This window comes from Typopeltis vanoorti, chromosome 24 (assembly GCF_054136105.1).
Source record: "Typopeltis vanoorti isolate ZY-2024b chromosome 24, IOZ_Tvanoo_1.0, whole genome shotgun sequence".
Taxonomy (NCBI): domain Eukaryota; kingdom Metazoa; phylum Arthropoda; class Arachnida; order Uropygi; family Thelyphonidae; genus Typopeltis; species Typopeltis vanoorti.
Window position 1 is genome coordinate 6290148 of NC_143572.1, and position 18840 is coordinate 6308987.

The window sequence follows — 18840 nt, forward strand, 5'->3', positions numbered from 1 at the left end:
CAAAACTGAATGTTTACAACTCCATAGCACATGAGTATCATTTGTAAACTGATTGACAAAAATCTGTGACCACCACTTGGTTATACTTGGAATCTCAAGATCAAACAAGTGAATGTACAAAAGATGTGCACGAAAGAATAAACTTGCTAAAAATAATTATTAAATTTTAATTTTTGGTTAATCCTTTTTGCATAAATAGGATTACTTTTTTATTATCTTGGGGGTCCAATGCACCACTTTTGGTGCATGTGCCATAGGTTGGCCATCCATACCTTAAGTTAATTCACTGTTTGCATCTCACTACCCTCTTGAGCAATGTATTCCATGCTCCTACCATTCTTCATGCAAAAACTTTCTCTTTCTTCTTTGAAATAAAGTTACATGTTGAGCACAGTTAAATATTATTAACTAAGGTTAATTATAGTACAGATAGTTCAGTCCATATTGTGCACCTACAGTGGGAAATTCAAAATCCAACAACAACAACAACGAAGGTACATGGAAAATGGAATCTTTTCTTATGTGCATTTCTGAGATGACCAAGTAAAAAAAGAAAAAATAATAATAATACTATTAGGATCAAATGAAGTGTGTTGTGTGTGAGAGAATAAATATATTAATAAATACAAAAAACTTGCATCTTGCCTTCTTACTTATCCCATATGAAAAATTTCCCTAGCATCGATCCAATAAACTTTGTCTTCTGTCCACCAGACTCTACGATTTCCATTTCATCAGTCTATCCTTATAACCAGAACCAGAACCAATATAATATTCATTATTCATCATCTGCTCTGCATTCTTTCCAAGGCTACTTCATCCCCTTCAAATTCCTGTGACCAGATTTGAGCACAATTCAGATGTGATATAATCAGGTCTTTATACAATAGAACTACCATCCTTTTATCTATACTAGTCAGTATCTTCTGGGGTGTCTTCTCAACTTTTGCAATATGTCTTCTGAACTTCAAATTTCTATCTGGAATTACTTCAGGATTCCTTACTTCCTGAAGTAAGGAATTTCAGTAAAGACTTCACCATGTAAATACGAAGCATCCCATATGTTTATGAAGTTTCAAAACCTTACATTTAGCCATATTAAACTGATATTCCCATTCATTTTCACACCTTTCCAGGTTATTCAAATTCTCTGGAAGAGCCATATCATCAGTGCATTTCTAATAACCCTCCTAAGCTTCACATCATATAAAAACAACTGAATATCTCCCTATAACTGAGTGATAATATCATTGCATTAAGAAACAGTAATGGTACCAGTGCTGAACCTTGTGTAGCTCCATTATAATCCCCCCCCCCCATATACAGTTCTCTGATATCTGTCAGAGATTTACCAATCTAATAATCTGATATCCATACCCTTGAAGAGTAGTGAATGAGTGGATTGGGTTACCAGAGATAGTTGTGAGTGCATTGTCAATGAATAAGGAGAGACATAATGTGCACTACATGAATAGTGATTACCTTGGGCCTCCTGCAGTGAGTCCTCACCATTAATGGAAATATCTGGATAGTTATAATAACAATATTTCTGTTCCACAAATCCTTCTGTAAATAAAACTAATAATTTTCTCTTTATTAATATATAGACTATAATGGAAAAGCAAGGACTTTACATGAGACAAGAAGCTCGTTTGGAAGCAGTGTGGCGTCAATTGCAAGAGGCCTTAAGAAACTACCTAGAAAACACAGAAGAAAGATCTAAGCTCTATCGAGAGATGAGAAATAGAGATGAACTTATTGTTGAAGACATTGAATTACACAAAGAAAAAATACATTCTTTAAATGTATGTAACCAATTGTTCATTCATTTTCATATTATATATAAGTTATTTGGTTCATTTGCTTTGTACATTGATTTTCACACATAACACAGAGTAGGTGTATTATATGTGGAATGGTAAAGATGAATAATGCATATGTGTGAGTATACATATTAGGCAGGTATCTGTGTGTACTTATGTATAGAGGAACTTCAGGTAATACCGAATACCATTTTGTTTTTGCAAGACAAAATGAAACCTATTAAAGAGAAGCCAAATCTCTAAGATGCTAAGATATAACTCAGAATGTTTTACCTTAATTGCTGTTAACAAATTTCCTTTATCTTGAGTGCATTTCTTTTTATTCAAAGATTTTCAAAAATACATTTTTGGGCGATAATATGAAATAATTTTTTTTTCATCCAAAACAATGAGCTATATGTGTTTTTATGAAGTAAAACTGACAAAAAAAAGTAATCCTAGAAAAAATGACCAAAGCCTACTTGCAAAAGCCACACACACACACACACACACACATACATACATAAACTTGGAGGGGGATGGTAAAGAAGTTATTAGTTTTACTGTAGTCCAGTAGGTTGCGATACTTTATTGGCAAAAAACCGTAGTGTTCTGTATTACTATACTATACTATACTATACTATACTATACTATTCCTTATTACCTAAAATTCTTCTAAGTATTTCCATTTAGAGGAACTTTGGGTAATAAGGCAAAAATTTATTCAATTTTTTGCCTTATAACAGGCAAAAATTTACAACTGCCATGTTATCCTTAATGTGAAAGCTGATGACCATTAAACTATTAAACTTGATTAATATTAAGGCTCTCATACTGTGTGAGTCAGAAAATAGCACAAGTGGTGAATATCGGTGCTGAAAGATAAATTCTTATTGGAAGTTTATAGTGACAACTAGGGGGCTCCACCCCCTGATGCTGATGCCTAGCTTATCATGTGGCACCCTGTCAAACGCCTTTCCAAAATCCAAAAAAATGAAGTATATGCCTTTCCCTCATCAACTGCTCTTGTCACTTTATTATAAAAGGTAATCATATTACTTAAAGCAAGAGCACCCCTTAACAAATCCATGTTGATTCTCACAGATAACATTACCCTCATCTGCCCAACACTGTATATAGTCCATCACTAATTTCTCCAAGAGCTTAACAACTACTGATGACACAAACAGGCCAATTAGACACCTCCACTCTGCTACTGCTCTTATGCAGTGGCACTATCTTACCTTCCTTCCATTTCCTAGGTACCTATACCTCAGCCAGACTTTTATTGAAAAGCCAGGTCAACGGAGCTGTCAGTTCTTTAGCACATTCTCTCAAAACCTGTGGTGAAATACCATCCAGTCCAACAGCTTTACTGACATCTGGAGTACTCAGTATTTGGAACACACTCTCCACCTGCACCTCCAAACCCTGAACCTGCCTTATCCCTCTAGTATTAAAACCTCCTCCAGAATGAAATACTCCAATAAAGTGCTTATGGAACAACTCCACTATGTCCTCTGCATCAGTCACTCTGTTCTCATTTTTATCCCACAATGTCATTCTTCCGCAATCGTTTCTTCGCCTACTGGCCGCATAGCTAAAAAATTTTCCCTAGGATTTTCTTTGGATCTTAGTGCCAATCTCTTCTCATATTCCAGTTTTGCCTTCCTCACCATTCTGGTCATTCTCCTGGCCTGCGTCTTATATTCTTCATGTATCTGTCCTCCACCCCTCTCCTTATATCTCTTTCATAATCTCTTTTTCAACTGCAGTTCCTGTTTGGTATCCTTGTCATCCACTTTACACCAAATTGTGTTTGCTTCTTCACCCCCATGGAATACAGCTTACTATTACTGCTAATAAATATTCTTTCACAATTTTCCAAGCACTAATGATATCCTGACCTTCCAATTCTGCCCTCCATGGAACTATCCCTAGTTAATACCTAAGACTATTATAATCACCCACCTTATAATTCCACATACGTTCCCTTTTCTTTGATACATCTGCATGTCTGTTCTCATATTCCAGTTTTGCCTTCCTTACCATACTAGTCACTCTCCTAGCCTGTGTCTTATATTCTTCTCTTCTTCACTGCTCTTCACCTGTCTCCTTATATCTTTTCCATAGCCTCTTTTCCGCATGCAGTTCCTGTTTAATATTGTTTGTCATCCACTTTACTCCAAATTGTCTCCTCTTCTTCACTTGTGGAACACAGCTTACTATTGCTGCTAACAGATATTCCTTCACAATTTCCCAAGTACTAATGATATCCCAGCCTTCCAATTCCTCCCTCCATGAAACTTCCCCAAGTTGACTTCTAAGACTATTATAATGACCTGCCTTATAATTCCACATACGTTCCCGTCTCTTTGATACTCCTGTATGTCTATTCATCTTCTAAGTCAAAACCATATGGTCACTCTCTCCAACTGGTGGGAGAGATGTCATCTCACTTATTATCAGCTCTTCTGATGCTATGACCAAATCCAAAACTCTTGAACCTCCTGTTCCCTCTATTACATGCTACCGAAGACATTTGTCCCTCAAGAATTCCAGAAATTCTATCCCCTTCTTACTACTTGCATTTTCCTCTTCCCAGCTTATACTGCTGTAGTTAAAATCTCCTATAACAATCATTCTTCTTGCACTTGCTGAGCTCAACTGCCTAAACATCTCCTGGTCCCCATCCTCTGTGTTCCCTGGTTTATAGTAACACTGCACTAAATATCCTGTCTTGGCCACTTCTACTTCACACCATATGTTTCAAAACCATTTGTGTCACTGCCTTCCAAAGTCTCCACTCTTAGAGGACATAAGTCATCAATTATCATAAGCAGTACTTCACCACCACGTTTTCCTTTCCTATCCTGTCAAAAAATGCTGTACTTTGCCACTTCAATTCTGGTTATATTTAATCTAATTTTTCACTAGAGGTCAGGCCAATAGAATAACTGTTGATCAAATCATTATCTCTTTAGCATACTGTGTGATAGCTTTTCTCTGTATATATATGTGTATACTCCAGATGATGACCTTAATACAAAGGTCGAAACGTCAGGAAATTAAAATTATTAATTATTATTTCTAACATGGTTGTAGAGTCCATAATTTGTCTAAAATGAATGCTGATCATTGTGTAACACTGAAGGAGAGGATATGTGTGGAATTACAAAGCAGGTGATTATGACAAGCTGAGGAGACAGCTTTCAGTAGAGCAATGGCATAAGAATATAGAGGGGAGATATTATTGGTGCATGGGAGGCGGTCAAGGGGTTTGAAGAAATCAGTATCTGAATATATCTAAAGTCAGAAGGATAAATCAGGTAAGAGTTACATGGATGAATAGTTTCATTAAGCAGCAGTTGCACACAAAGAAAAGGTTGTGGAGGGATTATAAAGGAAAGCTGACCAGCATGCCCATGACCAGTATAAGGTGCAGGCAAGAAGGATGAATGGTATGGTAAGGAAGGCCAAAGCTAATTATGAGAGAACAAAAGTACTGAGTCCAGTGGTGTACCACAGGACTCAGTACTTTTGTCCTCTGTACTTGGTCCTCTGTTGTTTAATTTGTATATCAGTGATATAGATTTTGATTTGACTGGAAAAATTCAGTTGTTTGCTGATGATGCTAAACTGGGACGAGCAGTGGTAAATTGGTAAATGAAGGTGATCTTGAAGGAAGACTTAAACAGACTAGCAGTATGGGCAAGGTAAATGGCTGCCCATTTAATGTGACCAAGTGTAAGGTGATGCACTTTGGGAAGAGATCAGAAGTTGTATACTATATTAATGGAACTGAACTACAGGAAACTGATGAAGCCAGGGACTTGGGTATGGTTGTGGACAGGAAGTTGAAGTTTAGAAGGCATATTGTGAAGGTAACTAAAACAGCACATCAGATTATGTGGCTGTTGAAGAACACACTAACAAGCAGGGAAGGATAGAGATAGAGAAGTTATTGTTCCCTTATATATGGCTTCAATAAGGCCACATCTGGACCACTGTGCATAGGTCTGGACTCCTGGATTCTGTGTTGATGAAGAAGTTGTGGAGAGGATCCAGAGATGAGGGACAAAGATTGTGACAAGTCTGTGGAATGCTCCCTATGAGAATAGATTGACTGTCTGTAAGCTTCAGAAATTAGTTGACAGATGAAAAAGAACTTGACATTGTTAGCATCCACGAATGTGTTAGCAGAGCTAATCTCAGGTGGTATGGTCACTTAAATAGAATGGGAGAGGAAAGATTAGCAAAACAAGTGTTCTCTGCCAGGTTGGCAGGAAAAAGATCAAGACATAGGTGGATTGATACAATAAAAAGTGCTTTAGAAGACACAAATATAAGATCTGACAATGTTGGATCCTTGATAATAGATTGATTTGGAGGAAAATTGTAGATTGGAAGTTAGTAAATTTTTCATGTAGCACTATCATATCCTGTACATCCCTTGAGGGTAAATGTCAGGAATTTGATGATGATGATGAGATGAAAAAGAGACGATATGATAGAAGTATTATATTATATTAAGTATGATATAGTAGTATATAGTAATATAAAAAAGTATATAGAAGTATGTCACTGAAGACTTTTTTTAAGTGCATGACAAGAAGGGAGAGAACAAGGGATCACGGTTGTATAAGAGTGTGGTTGGCAAGGCTGCTAAGACTAGGATTTTATTACTAACTGTTATAATAATGGAATGAACTCACGTCAATTATTCTTTATTTGTAGAATTTTCACCTGAGTATCACAGGCATCATCAGTACAGGTACAAGGCTAATTCAACAATAACTGTTATATTCACGAAGCACCACCTAAGTAGCTAAGGTTAAATTTATTTAATTATTATTATTATTTATTTATTTATTTTATTTTATTTTAATTATTTTAATTTAATTATTTAGTTATTTAATTATTAAATAATTATTTAATTATTCAATTATCATAATTAATTTTTTTTTTTTAAATATATATATATGTGTGTATACAATTATATGTTAGGAAAGATTTGCTGCTTTATAAAGTACTATCTCCCACAAGGGGGAAAGACATAGACCATTGGATCTGTTTAGGTTAGGGGAGTGAAGTAATGTTTCTTTGTATAGCCGTTCCATTAAGAACCGACTTTTGTGAATGACTTTTGTCTTGTTCCATTTAACTCTATATCTGGTGTTGATGGAATGTTCTGCAATTCCAGACTGTTCGGGTTCAAGGTACTGGATTTGGAGGGTGGTGAGGTTTCAGTGGATTGCCAGGGGTGGTTGTGGATGCTTCATCAGTGCATGAGTTTAAGGAGAAGGATGATAGGTATTGTGTGAATGATGAATAGTGTATGAATAAATGGATCTCCCACAATGAGTCTTCCAACTCCATGGAGATACTTGTATAATAATAATAATTTTTGTTGTATTTGTTTAATTTTCTTGTAAACGAGAGCATACAATTGCTGATTTACAATAAAGTTAAGAGGAAAGATTGGATTATTTTCTTCAAGGCATCAGTTTCAACAGTTTCTTGGTTGTTTTCAGTAAGTTACATTGGTATGGCTAAGATCAAGTTGAATTGTGATCAAGGCAAGCAAAAATGAGGAGTAAATGAGCTTCTGTAGTGGTTTTTGGAATGGACAGAAGGAGAATGTAAGGTTGGATATTAGATTATTAGAATTCATTATAACAGTGTGCTGGGAAAGGTGGTCAGTGTGCTGCACAAATAAGATAGTAATGAGTTAAGATGGTAATTAAAGGTAAAGAAAAGGATCAAGATTAGGTAGGTGGTCATTGTGAAGAAGAAAGAGCCTAGGATATATGGGGATTAGTTGGTTATGAGCAAAGCAATATAGATTGTGATAAAGGGAAAAAGTTATGGTTTAGTGCAAATTCATCACAGTGGAAAGATAACATAGAATTTGTCTATTACATATTTAAAAACAAGTTATTATATTTGTTTACAAATACCAGCAGTATCAGAAATAAGGGAAAAGAATTTGTTGCATCAATTGAGTTGATTTGCATGTAAATTATTGCCATAAGTGAAACACATCAGATGAGGATGACTAACAAAATTAGATATGAAGAAATAGAGATTAAGAGGTATGGTATCAGTGGTGTATTTAGGTATTTCCCGCCCCTAGTCCCACAGAAAGTGTCGCCCTCATGTTTAATGAACATGTTGATTTACATGCATAACATATTTATATCATAAATTTGTAATATAAATATATATATACACGTATATATATATTATGACTCACCCAAAATGTCCTAGAATATTCTACTTCTTGCTGCTCACTCGGCAAAGATATTTATCACGTCCTCGTAGTCCAGTGCCCTTGTAATATCGCTCTCAATTTGTAGAACTGCCAAGTTGTTGAGCCTTTCTTCTGTCATAGTTGTTCTATGATAGTCCTTCAACCTTTTGAGGGCGGAAAACGATCATTCAGCTGAGCAATTTGTTGCCATCTTACACAGAAAAATCGTAACAGCAGTGTCCAGATTGGGATATATACACTGTAGGACATCCTGTCGAATTTTTTATGAAAGTTGTAGGTTTGTTTTTATTTCTAGGCCACTTGATTTCAGGTGCGCTCTGAAGTGCAGACACTCGTTTACAAATTCAGGTTCAATATCAGTCAAAAAGTGTTCTTGAAGTTTTTTTGCCCCTTTTGTGACATCCTTTTCACATATCACATGTATTGTTGTGAGAAACCGGAACTCCTTCGAGAGGTTTTCATACGACACTTTTCTTCGATTCATTTCGAATGAGAGACTGTGCAAATTGTGTCATAAGTATCAGTTGAAACTGACTGATGGATTGTACTTGTCGTCATTTTCGTTACTTTCATCTGTGCTGTCGTCTTCCTCATACGTCATCTCCACTAAGTTTCTTGCCCTGTTCTTCATAGGATTCATAGAGTAACTCTAGTTCTTTGAAATATTCTCTGAGGGACCCTTACAGTTCACACACAGTTCCTATATCAATGTTTTACACTTTGTAATTTCTTGCTTGTGGCATTCATTCTTGCGAGAATATCACCCCATAGGCAGGTCATGATCCCAACCTCCAGTGACTGAAGTTGCCATAGAATCCCACTTGCTTCACATCTTGTAACTTTCTTCTGGGTGGTGTCATTTTCAATTTCGGACAAAGTGGATATTATTTCCTTCCATTCCTCACAAACACACCGACAGGCATCATCACGAGCTGATGTTTGATTACTTTATCAAACGAGATAAAGTAATCAAACGAGAACACGTTTGATTACTTTTGCAGAAGTTTCCAGGTGCTTTCTTAACACTCCACCGATGTGTTGAAGATGTGAAAAATATGTACAGTTTCTGAAGGACATCAAAAAATGCGGAAGAGTACCGACAGGATTCGGCAACGCAAGTACCAATTAGAGACAGAGAATGCCCAGCGCACAGTGTGAATTCTGCCAATGGATTTATTTCAAGAATTCTTGCTTGCAGTCCTGTGTACTTGCCTGACATGTTACTAGCATTATCATGTGCCTGCCCTCTTCAATTTGCTACATCAATTCCAAACCCGTTTAGTGAAGTCAAAACTACCTCTTGTAACTCTTCAGATTTGTGACTTACATTAGGAATGAAATGCAAGAAACGTCCACAGGAGTTCCATGTTCTTTCATATATCCTACAATGAAGGACAGCTGATCAACATGAGACAAGTCTGGTGTTGAGTCAGCACTTATGGAATAGTACTTAGCTATTTTAAGTTCTTCCACAATAAATTACTTTCTCGCCCATTATTTTAATAAATTCCTTATACGTGACAAAGGAAAGATAGGAAATGAAACCTTTTCCTTTTTTCCCACTTTTTGCAATGTGCTCAGCAAGAAAGGGATCAAATTCACTAATTAACTGTGAACACATCATTACATTTCCATTATGCACAGAACCGAAATGTCATCCTTTCCTCTCAAAGCAAGTCCTCTACTGGCCAATGTTTTTACAACTGCAACCACTCATTTTAACACTGCCTTTCAGTACTTAATTTCTTCTTCTTCCATTTGCTGAGTTATTTGTAAGTCAATTCTCCCTGCAAGATTTGTTCTTTGTTTCAGAGCTATCAGACAGTTCATATGACTATTTGCTTTCTCGTCAGCTCCCCCTGTCCACCAAAAAGGTGACAAGGTGTACAGATCTTTCTGGTACTAGGAGAGTAAACAAGAAAATCTCTTATTATTTATTTGCCATTAATCAGATTCCTCTCAATGAGTTTCTTAGAAACATGTCTTACTTTGTCGGGATAAGCTCTTTGTGATTTTGAAAGATCACTGTCTAAATTTTGTGGAAACCTGTTAACTGCGATATACTCGTATGTTACGTGATTTAGAATCCACTCAACTGAGTCATTACTCACTATCACCTGTGCTGCCAAATTTTTGGGATTTGTTGTAGGCACGTCATTTGAAAGAGATTCAATTTCCGTCTCCTCAACCACTTCTTGTTCTTTTTCCAAATCATAATTACTATTAGCAGATACTGATGCAAAAAACTGTCCAGTTTTCTTGTCTTTGATACTACTTCATTCATTTCCTTTTCTTTTCTCCTCTTTTATATTCAGTACCACTAAGTCGCTTTCTACCGTCACTCATGTTTTAAAATTTAAATAGTGATTTAAAACACACAGGAAGTATCGGAATGATTTACACAATTTATAACTTTTTAAAAGTAAAACAGTATTACCTCCTCTGATGACAACATATGACAAGGGCACTGAAAACTCTAAAAATAATTTCAGATTTAGCACGTCTTAACTACCACAAAGATATCAGAATACTGAACTAAAGGGTTGAAGGAAGGGCAACAATTAATAATCTTAATTTGAATTTGAAATAATAAAGAAGGGAAAGTTGTTACAGTTAGTAAGAATAATACTGACACAAAATTAATTAGCATCAATCTCTCCCAATCGCGATCCCTATTGCCTTTGTGTCAAGTTACCGACAACAATACGGTAGCTTTCCGTGCACGTGTCTCAGTCTGTATAATTACGCACAATCTGATTACATGCCAATATGCTTGCAGACTAAACTTACAATGAGGAAAAGAAAAATATTTCTCTACTTGTGAGTAGATGCAGCATATAAGGAACATGTTATAATTACAAAAATGAGAGCCTGGAAATTTCTGCTGCCCCTCAAAAGTTGCAGTTCTAGGCCCGGACCTATACGGCCTATATCTAAATTTGCCACTGTATGGTATGGTATTATTACCACCCCAAGACCTTACGGAGTCAAAGACTCATCTGGGAGGTCCTTTTATCACACACACACAGCTCATCATACCGTGTTTTAAACACATTCAAACGCTTTGCAGACACCACATTCTCAGGCAAGGCATTCCAATCATTCACAACTCTGCACAAAAACAACCTGCCTCTCACTCCTCTACTCACACCCTCTTTATACAGTTTCCAGGGATGACCTCTGGTTCTCCCCTGATCTCCCACTATTCTCTGTAAAACTTCTCCAGCATTAATCCTATAACAACCCTCCCTTACCAACTTGTAGGTCTCTATCGTATCTCCCCTCTTCCTCCTGTCCACCAGACTCTGCAAATCACATCTTCTCAATCTTTCCTCATACTCGACATTCCAGAGGTCAGAAACTACCTTAGTCAGTCTCCTTTGGACTCTTTCCAACATCTCTTTATCCTTCTGAAAACCTGGTGACCAAATCTGGGCACAATAGTCCATGTGTGGCCTAATCAAAGCCTTATACAACGGAACAAGAATCTACCTACTTCTACATGTCAGTGTCCTCTGCATCATTCCCAGAAGCCTTTGTGTTGTCTTCCCAATTTTGGCGATGTGTCCCCTAAATTTTAGATCCTTATCCACTATCAACCCCAGATCTCTTATTTCCTCCACCTCCAACAATATATTCTCACCAAGCATAAATTCTGCATCCCATCTTTGTTTTCCAAATTTTAAAACCTTACATTTTGCAACATTGAACTCGCATATCCATGCCCAATCACTCAATCTATTCAAGTCTTTGTGTAAGGCCACAACATCTTCACTACACTTCATGGTTCGTTCCAACTTTGCATCATCTGCAAACAGCTGAATATCTCCGTCCAAATCTTCACCTATATCATTAATATACAAGTTAAACAGTAATGGACCTAAACCAGACCCCTCAGGCACTCCACTAGTGACTTTCCTTTTCCTGGATATCACTCCCCCATACACAACTTGTTGATACCTATCAGATAGCTAGTCTCCAATCCAATTCACCAATCTAATATCCAACCCCATCTGCTCTAGTTTGATTGTCAACCTATCATGAGGTACGCTATCAAAAGCCTTTGTGAAATCCAAGTACATTACTGTGTATCCTTTTCCTCTGTCCAAGGAAGCAGTCACTTTATTGTAATAAGTAAGTAGATTACTAAAACATGACCCTTTAGCAAATCCATGCTGTCCATCAAAGATAATACCATTGTTATCAACCCAACTCTGGATCCTAGTTCTCACAAGCTTCTCCAACAACTTAACTACAACACCTAACACACAGATAGGCCTATAGCTTGATGCTTGAGTTCGATCACCTCCTTTATGAAGTGGCACGATCTTGCTTTGGGACTGGATGGTATTTCACCATGAGTTTTGAGAGAATGTGCCAGGGAACTGACAGTGCCTTTAACCTGGCTTTTCAATGAAAGTCTGGCTTCGGCAAAGGTGCCCAGGGAATGGAAGGAAGGTAAGATAGTGCCATTGCACAAGGGTGGTAACAGACTGGAAGTGTCTAATTATAGGCCAGTCTGTGTGTCATCAGTAGTTGTTAAGAACTTGTAGAAAGTAGTGAGGGACCGTATACAACATTGGGCAGATGAGGGTAATGTTATCTATGAGAGTCAACATGGATTTGTGAAAGGGTGCTCTTGTTTTAGCAATATGCTAGCCTTTTATAACAAAGTTACAAGAACATTAGATGAGGAAAGGCATATACTGCAATTTTCTTAGACTTAGCAAAGGCATTTGACAGGGTGCCACATGATAAGCTGATATTTAAGTTGCAGCACATGGGTCTGGATGTCAGATTGGTCAACTGGATTCAGGATTGGCTATCTGATAGGTATCAGAGAGTTGTGTATGGTGGAGCAGTTTCAAGGAGGCAGAGGGTTACAAGTGGGGGTCCCACAGGGTTCAGTACTAGGACCTATATTGTTTAACCTTTATATCAATGACATTGCCAGTGGATTGCAAGGGGATATTCAGTTGTTTGCAGGTGATGCGAAGTTGGGAAGGATTATTAGTAATAGTGCAGATGTGGTAGCCCTGCAAGAGGATTTGAATAAGCTAGACAGATGGGCAAATGAATGGGGGTGTCAGTTTAATGCAGCAAAATGTAAGGTCTTGAGGTTTGGGAAACATCGATGGGATGCAGCATACTCTATGGTGTTATGGTGTTATGGTCTAGGAGTTATGCTGGAGGAAGTAGAGGAGACAAGAGATCTGGGGTTGATGGTTGATAGAAACCTGAAGTTTAGGGGACATATTGCAAAGGTGGTGAAGGTAACACACAGGATTGCTGCAATTATGAGAAGGACACTGACCTGCAGAGATAAGAGGGTTATCATTCCGCTGTATAAGTCTCTGATCAGACCACACTTGGACTATGGTTCTCAGATTTGGTCTCCAGGATTTGAAGGGGGATAAATTAACTGTGGAAAGGATACAAAGACGGATGACAAAGATGGTTTCAGGACTGTACAAGGATAGTTATGAGGATCGGCTGAGGGAATGTGGACTGCAGAGTTTGGCGGATAGAAGAAGGAGAGGTGATAGGATTGAGACTTTTAAACTGTTGAGAGGTGGTTACAGGGTTGACACTGGGGAGTTCTTTCGCTTGGTTGAACAGCAGGAAGGAGGCCATCCCTTCTTGATGACATTGATGACAAGAGGCCATCCCTGGAAGTTACGAAAGGAAACTGTGAGCAAGTGGGTAAGGAGTGGTTTCTTTGCATGGAGGGTGGTTAAACCGTGGAATGCATTGCCTGATGGAGTGGTGAGAGCAAGAATGGTCAATGCATTTAAGGAGTGGTATGATAGACTTTGTGTTTCTTAGGGGGAGATCTCCCCTCAATGAGTCTTGACAGACTTTATGTTCTTAGGAAGGACCTCCCACGATGAGTCTTTCGAATCCATGGAGGCCTGAATAATAATAATAATAATAATAATATAGCAAGATTTCAGAATTTTCTTTATACGAGGTGGTATCAAAGAGTTTCGAGACTAGGTTTGTAACACGCGAACAGATGGCAGCACAAGGCTATATGCACAGTCACAGGGAGCACCCACCTTCATAAGTCAGTATGCCAAAAGACATCGTCCTGTGTACATCAGGAGCTGTGCAACCGATGCTATTCTGACCACCTGCATTACCACATCTGTGATTTCATCATGGACAGCAAGTTAGAACAAAGAACAGACGTGAAATTCAAGAATCATTACCAGTGACGAAACTCGGGTGTATGGGTACGACCCTGAGACGAAGCAACAGTCTTCACAGTGGAAGAGCCCATCATCTCCACAACCGAAAAAGGCAATGCAGGTCTGCAGCTCGACCAAGTGCATGCTCATTGTCTTTTTTGACATTCGCGCCTGAGAATTTATCCTCAGGGGACAGACTGTCAATAGCGAGTTCTACTGCCTGGTTTTAAGGCATCTGAGGGAAGACATTCAGTGAAAGTGACCAGATCTGTGGTGTGTGAAAAACTGGATGCTCCACAACGACAATGCACCCTGTCACAGAGCTCTCCTCACACTTGAGTTTCTCGCCAGAAACAACATGGTCTCACTTCCACACCCACCCTACTTGCCAGATTTGGCTCCTGCAGACTTTGCCCTCTTCCCGAAGATGAAGATTCAGCTCAAAGTTCACCGTTTTGACACTATTGTGGAGATCCAGCATGAATCGCAGAAGGTGCTTGACATGTTTCGAAAAGAAGACTTCCAGGACATATTCCAGAAGTGGCAAGAACGCTGGGAGTGCTGTATTGATATGCAAGGGGACTATTTTGAAGGTGGTAGTGTGTAAACGTAGATAAATAAAGTAATTTCTCGTAAACAGAGCTAGTCTTGAAACTTTTTGATACCACCTTGGATAAGCATTTATATGATAATTACTTTTATGAAGAACCTTAATCTTCTTCCAAAAAATTTGATGTTTGGTGGAGTTAGCATGTTCTACAAGTCCCAGCTGTTCAGACTGATGAAATTTAATGTAATCTAGATGCTCATCATGACATATGGTTGTTGATCTACCAGTTTTCGCCAAAATATGATAATCCAGATTGGCAAAGGATTTGATAGACTCCAGCGTGGGCCAAAGGCAGAAGTTTATCTTTTATCTTAGATCTGCAGATGGAGAACTAAAAATTTATCTTAGATCTCCTTCTGCTTCATCAACTAGATGGTAGACTTTGTTTCTCTGTTTTTAGAAAACCCATAATGGACTAGACATTTCGGCTCTTTCATATCATCATACTGGTCAAAAATCTGGTGCCATTAATGTACTCAATGAAGAAATAAATTACATCAAGTCCACCTTCCTTGCTAATTGCTTGAGTCTTATGTCAACAAAATCATTGATAGTTATAGAGTTTCCTTGTTATCTGCCTCTAAAGAGGCAGTCCATCATGTTATCATCCCTTATGTTAAGGTGTCTCTGAAGGTATAGACAAACTGCTTAGATCTGTTGGCCTACACTTGTTCTTTCACCCTATGAACAAAATTTCTACTTTTCTATTCTGCCAAAGATAAACTTCCACCTTGGCCTATCCTGAGCCAAAGGTGGAAAGAAGCTTATATACGACTTTATATATGTTTTTATACATCTAGACTACATTAAATTCCATGAGCCTGAACAGTTGAGACTTGAAGGACATGCTATCTCCACCAAACATCAAATCCTTTGGAAGCAGATTAAGGTTCTTCATAAAAGTAATTATCTTAGAATGCATATATAAAAATTGTGAAACCTTGCTATGTTGTCTGAATCTAAAGAGAAGTGTTAGACTAAAATTATTCCTTTTATGAGAAATAGTACTTCTCCACACATTTCACAAATAATTTATATATTTTTTAAATTAATTAATTTTCTCTTATTTTAGTTGTTTGGTTAGGACCTTAATGTGTTTAAGGCCATGTCACTTTATATCTTGTATGTGTAGGAAGATTCAACATTTTCATTGTTGAATCTTCTGGTTTCTATTGTACTTGTTTAATTTGAAGTCATACTAAAGATGTTCTTGATACCAGGGTTAAAATTTATATCTTGTATGTGTAGGAAGATTCAACATTTTCATTGTTGAATCTTCTGGTTTCTATTGTACTTGTTTAATTTGAAGTCATACTAAAGATGTTCTTGATACCAGGGTTAAAATTCTATGTGTGTTAAAATAAAAATTATGTTAGTAAAATCCACATTAAGTTTTACTTAATTATCATGCTTTTTTTTCCAATTATTTGTCAAATTACCATATATAAAATTAGGCAAATGAGGGTAATATAATCTCTGAGCGTCAGCACTGATATGCAATTTGGTTGCCTTTTATAATAAAGTAACAAGAATTTGATAAGCAAATACTGCCATTTTTTTGATTTTTTGCAAAAACATTTAGCAGTATGCCACATGATAAGTTGATATTAAGTTGTAATTTGTGGATATAGATATGAAGTCAGAGTTGGAAACTGGTTCACTAATAGATATCAGAGAGTTGCATATGGGGAAGCAGAATCATAGAGAAGGAAGGTCACAGTTGGAGTTCTACAGGGCTCAGTAATGGTACTGAGTCCTGTGGAACCCCCAACAACCTTTATATCATGGATATTATCTGGATTGCAAGGAGAAAACCAGCCATTAGAACACACACAATTAACAGACACAATAAACTTTCCACATAGCTTGAGTTGCTTCAGCCTTAAATCAAAAATAACAAATAGCATACCCTATGCTAGAGTAAGTGGAGGAGACAAAGGTCAATAGAAATTTGAAGTTTAGGATGATATCATGAACATGGTGAAGGTAACCCAGTGGATTGCTGTGATACTGAAGGTGTTGACTAGCAGAGTTAAAAGAATAGTGGTTCCATTGTAAAGCCCTGATCAGACCATATCTGGATTTCTCAAATCTTGTCACAGATTTGGAAAAGATGAAGTAATTTTGGAGAGAGTGCAGAGGTGTATAATAAAAATTATATCAGGGTTATACAATGCTCGTTATGAGGACAGACTGAGACCATGGAAACTGTAGAGTTTGGTAGATAGAAGAAGAGGTGGTAGGATTGAGGCATTTAATCTTTGAAAAGTATTTATCAGAATGATGTTGGGATCTATTGTATGGTGAAACAAGGACGAGACCACCCCTGAATTTTTATTTTCCTTTATAAACACACATACATAGTATGGCGGAAAAAAAAACAAACAGTAGTGAACTTCATCACCCCATTCAGTACATGTGCTATGAGATATGCCATTCATCTACATGCACACTAATAGAATGGCATGTGTAGAGTCTACGCCATTACATTTAGCTGTAGCAATGGTGTTGATGTTGGAAGAAAAGACATTTATTGTTGAGCATTATTTTCATTCATATGGAGTTCGTAGAGTAAATGGTCCAAGTATAACATGTTTATTATTATTATTATTCAGGCCTCCACGGAGTCAAAAGACTCATCATGGGAGGTCCTTTCTAAGAAACAGAAAGTCTATCAAGACTCATCGACGGGAGGCCCCCCTCCCCTAAGAAACACAAAGTCTATCATACCACTCCTTAAACTCATTGACCGTTCTCGCTCTCACCACTCCATCAGGCAATGCATTTCATGGTTCAACCATCCTCCATGCAATGAAACCACTCCTCACCCTCTTGCTCACAGATTCCTTTCGTAACTTCCAGGGATGGTCTCTTGTCATTATCTCCTTCCTGCTGTTCAACCAAGCGAAAGAACTCCCCAGTGTCAACCCTGTAACCACCTCTCAACAGTTTAAAAGTCTCGATCATATCACCCCCCCCCCCTTCTTCTATCTACCAAACTCTGCAGTCCACATTTCCTCAGCTGGTTCTCATAACTATCATTGTAGTGAATGAGTTTAAGGAATGGTAATGATAGATTTTTTTTTTCTTTTTTTGTCTGAGATGACACTTGCGACTCCATGTAGGTCCTGAATAATAATAATAATAATTTATTTTATTTTCCTTTATGAGCAGTTTGTTCATCGTTTCCATAAGTATGCCCCAAGCAATAGTGTCATCATTGCCTTCACGGTTCTAGAGCCTATTTATTAGAACACTTTCCCAGAAGCTCACCCTTCAAATTGACCTGATTTCACATTACTTGAAGTCTGTCACCCCCCCCCCCCTTTATGTGGTAACGATGTATCCAAAACATGGTCTGCAAGGCCAGACTGACCATAATTGTGTTTGTAAATGTAAAAACTGTGTTCTTCTAACTGGATGGATGCTGACCTGCCTGTTTGTGCGAAGTAGGCAAGTTTACAGGAACAAGGTACTCTATATATATCAGCCACTGAAAGAGGAGGGAGCTGGTCTTTAGTGGAACGGATAAGGGTAGCAAGTTTACGGTGGGGCTTAAAAGCTGTATGGAGGTTGTGCTTTTTTAATGATCTGGCTGTTTTTTCTGAAGTACCACGGATGTAAGGAATAGTGATTGATAAATGCACATAAATACAAGAAAGATATTTAATTAACCAAATATTTCGGTCTGGAAATAGCAGACCATCTTCAGTGATATTACAAGAACAGTTTTAAAAAATACAAGCTACAATACTAACAACAATAGATAATTAAAAATAGAACACGCCGCGTGATGTTATATCACTAAGTATTAAGTATAAAATGGAACATTTTGAAGTAGAGACATGAAAAAAAAAAAAATAATAATGAGTAATCTTGATTAGACTTTCCCAGATTTTTGATATAGATATACAGTCATTACGATTCAGGGTGGGACAATGGAGACCTTACTCCATTGTCCCA

At 37.5% G+C, this 18840-nt stretch overlaps 1 protein-coding gene across 2 annotated transcripts in view; it reads left to right on the top strand.

The window, feature by feature from the left end:
- Positions 1-18840, top strand: part of LOC150092906 (dynein regulatory complex subunit 2-like) — a 182386-nt gene that overhangs the window by 83216 nt on the left and 80330 nt on the right. For both annotated transcript variants that reach the window (XM_090413890.1, XM_090413891.1), the window contains exon 5: positions 1608-1805. In XM_090413890.1, coding sequence (XP_090270016.1) covers positions 1608-1805 — 198 coding nt within the window. The remainder of the gene's footprint in view (positions 1-1607; positions 1806-18840) is intronic.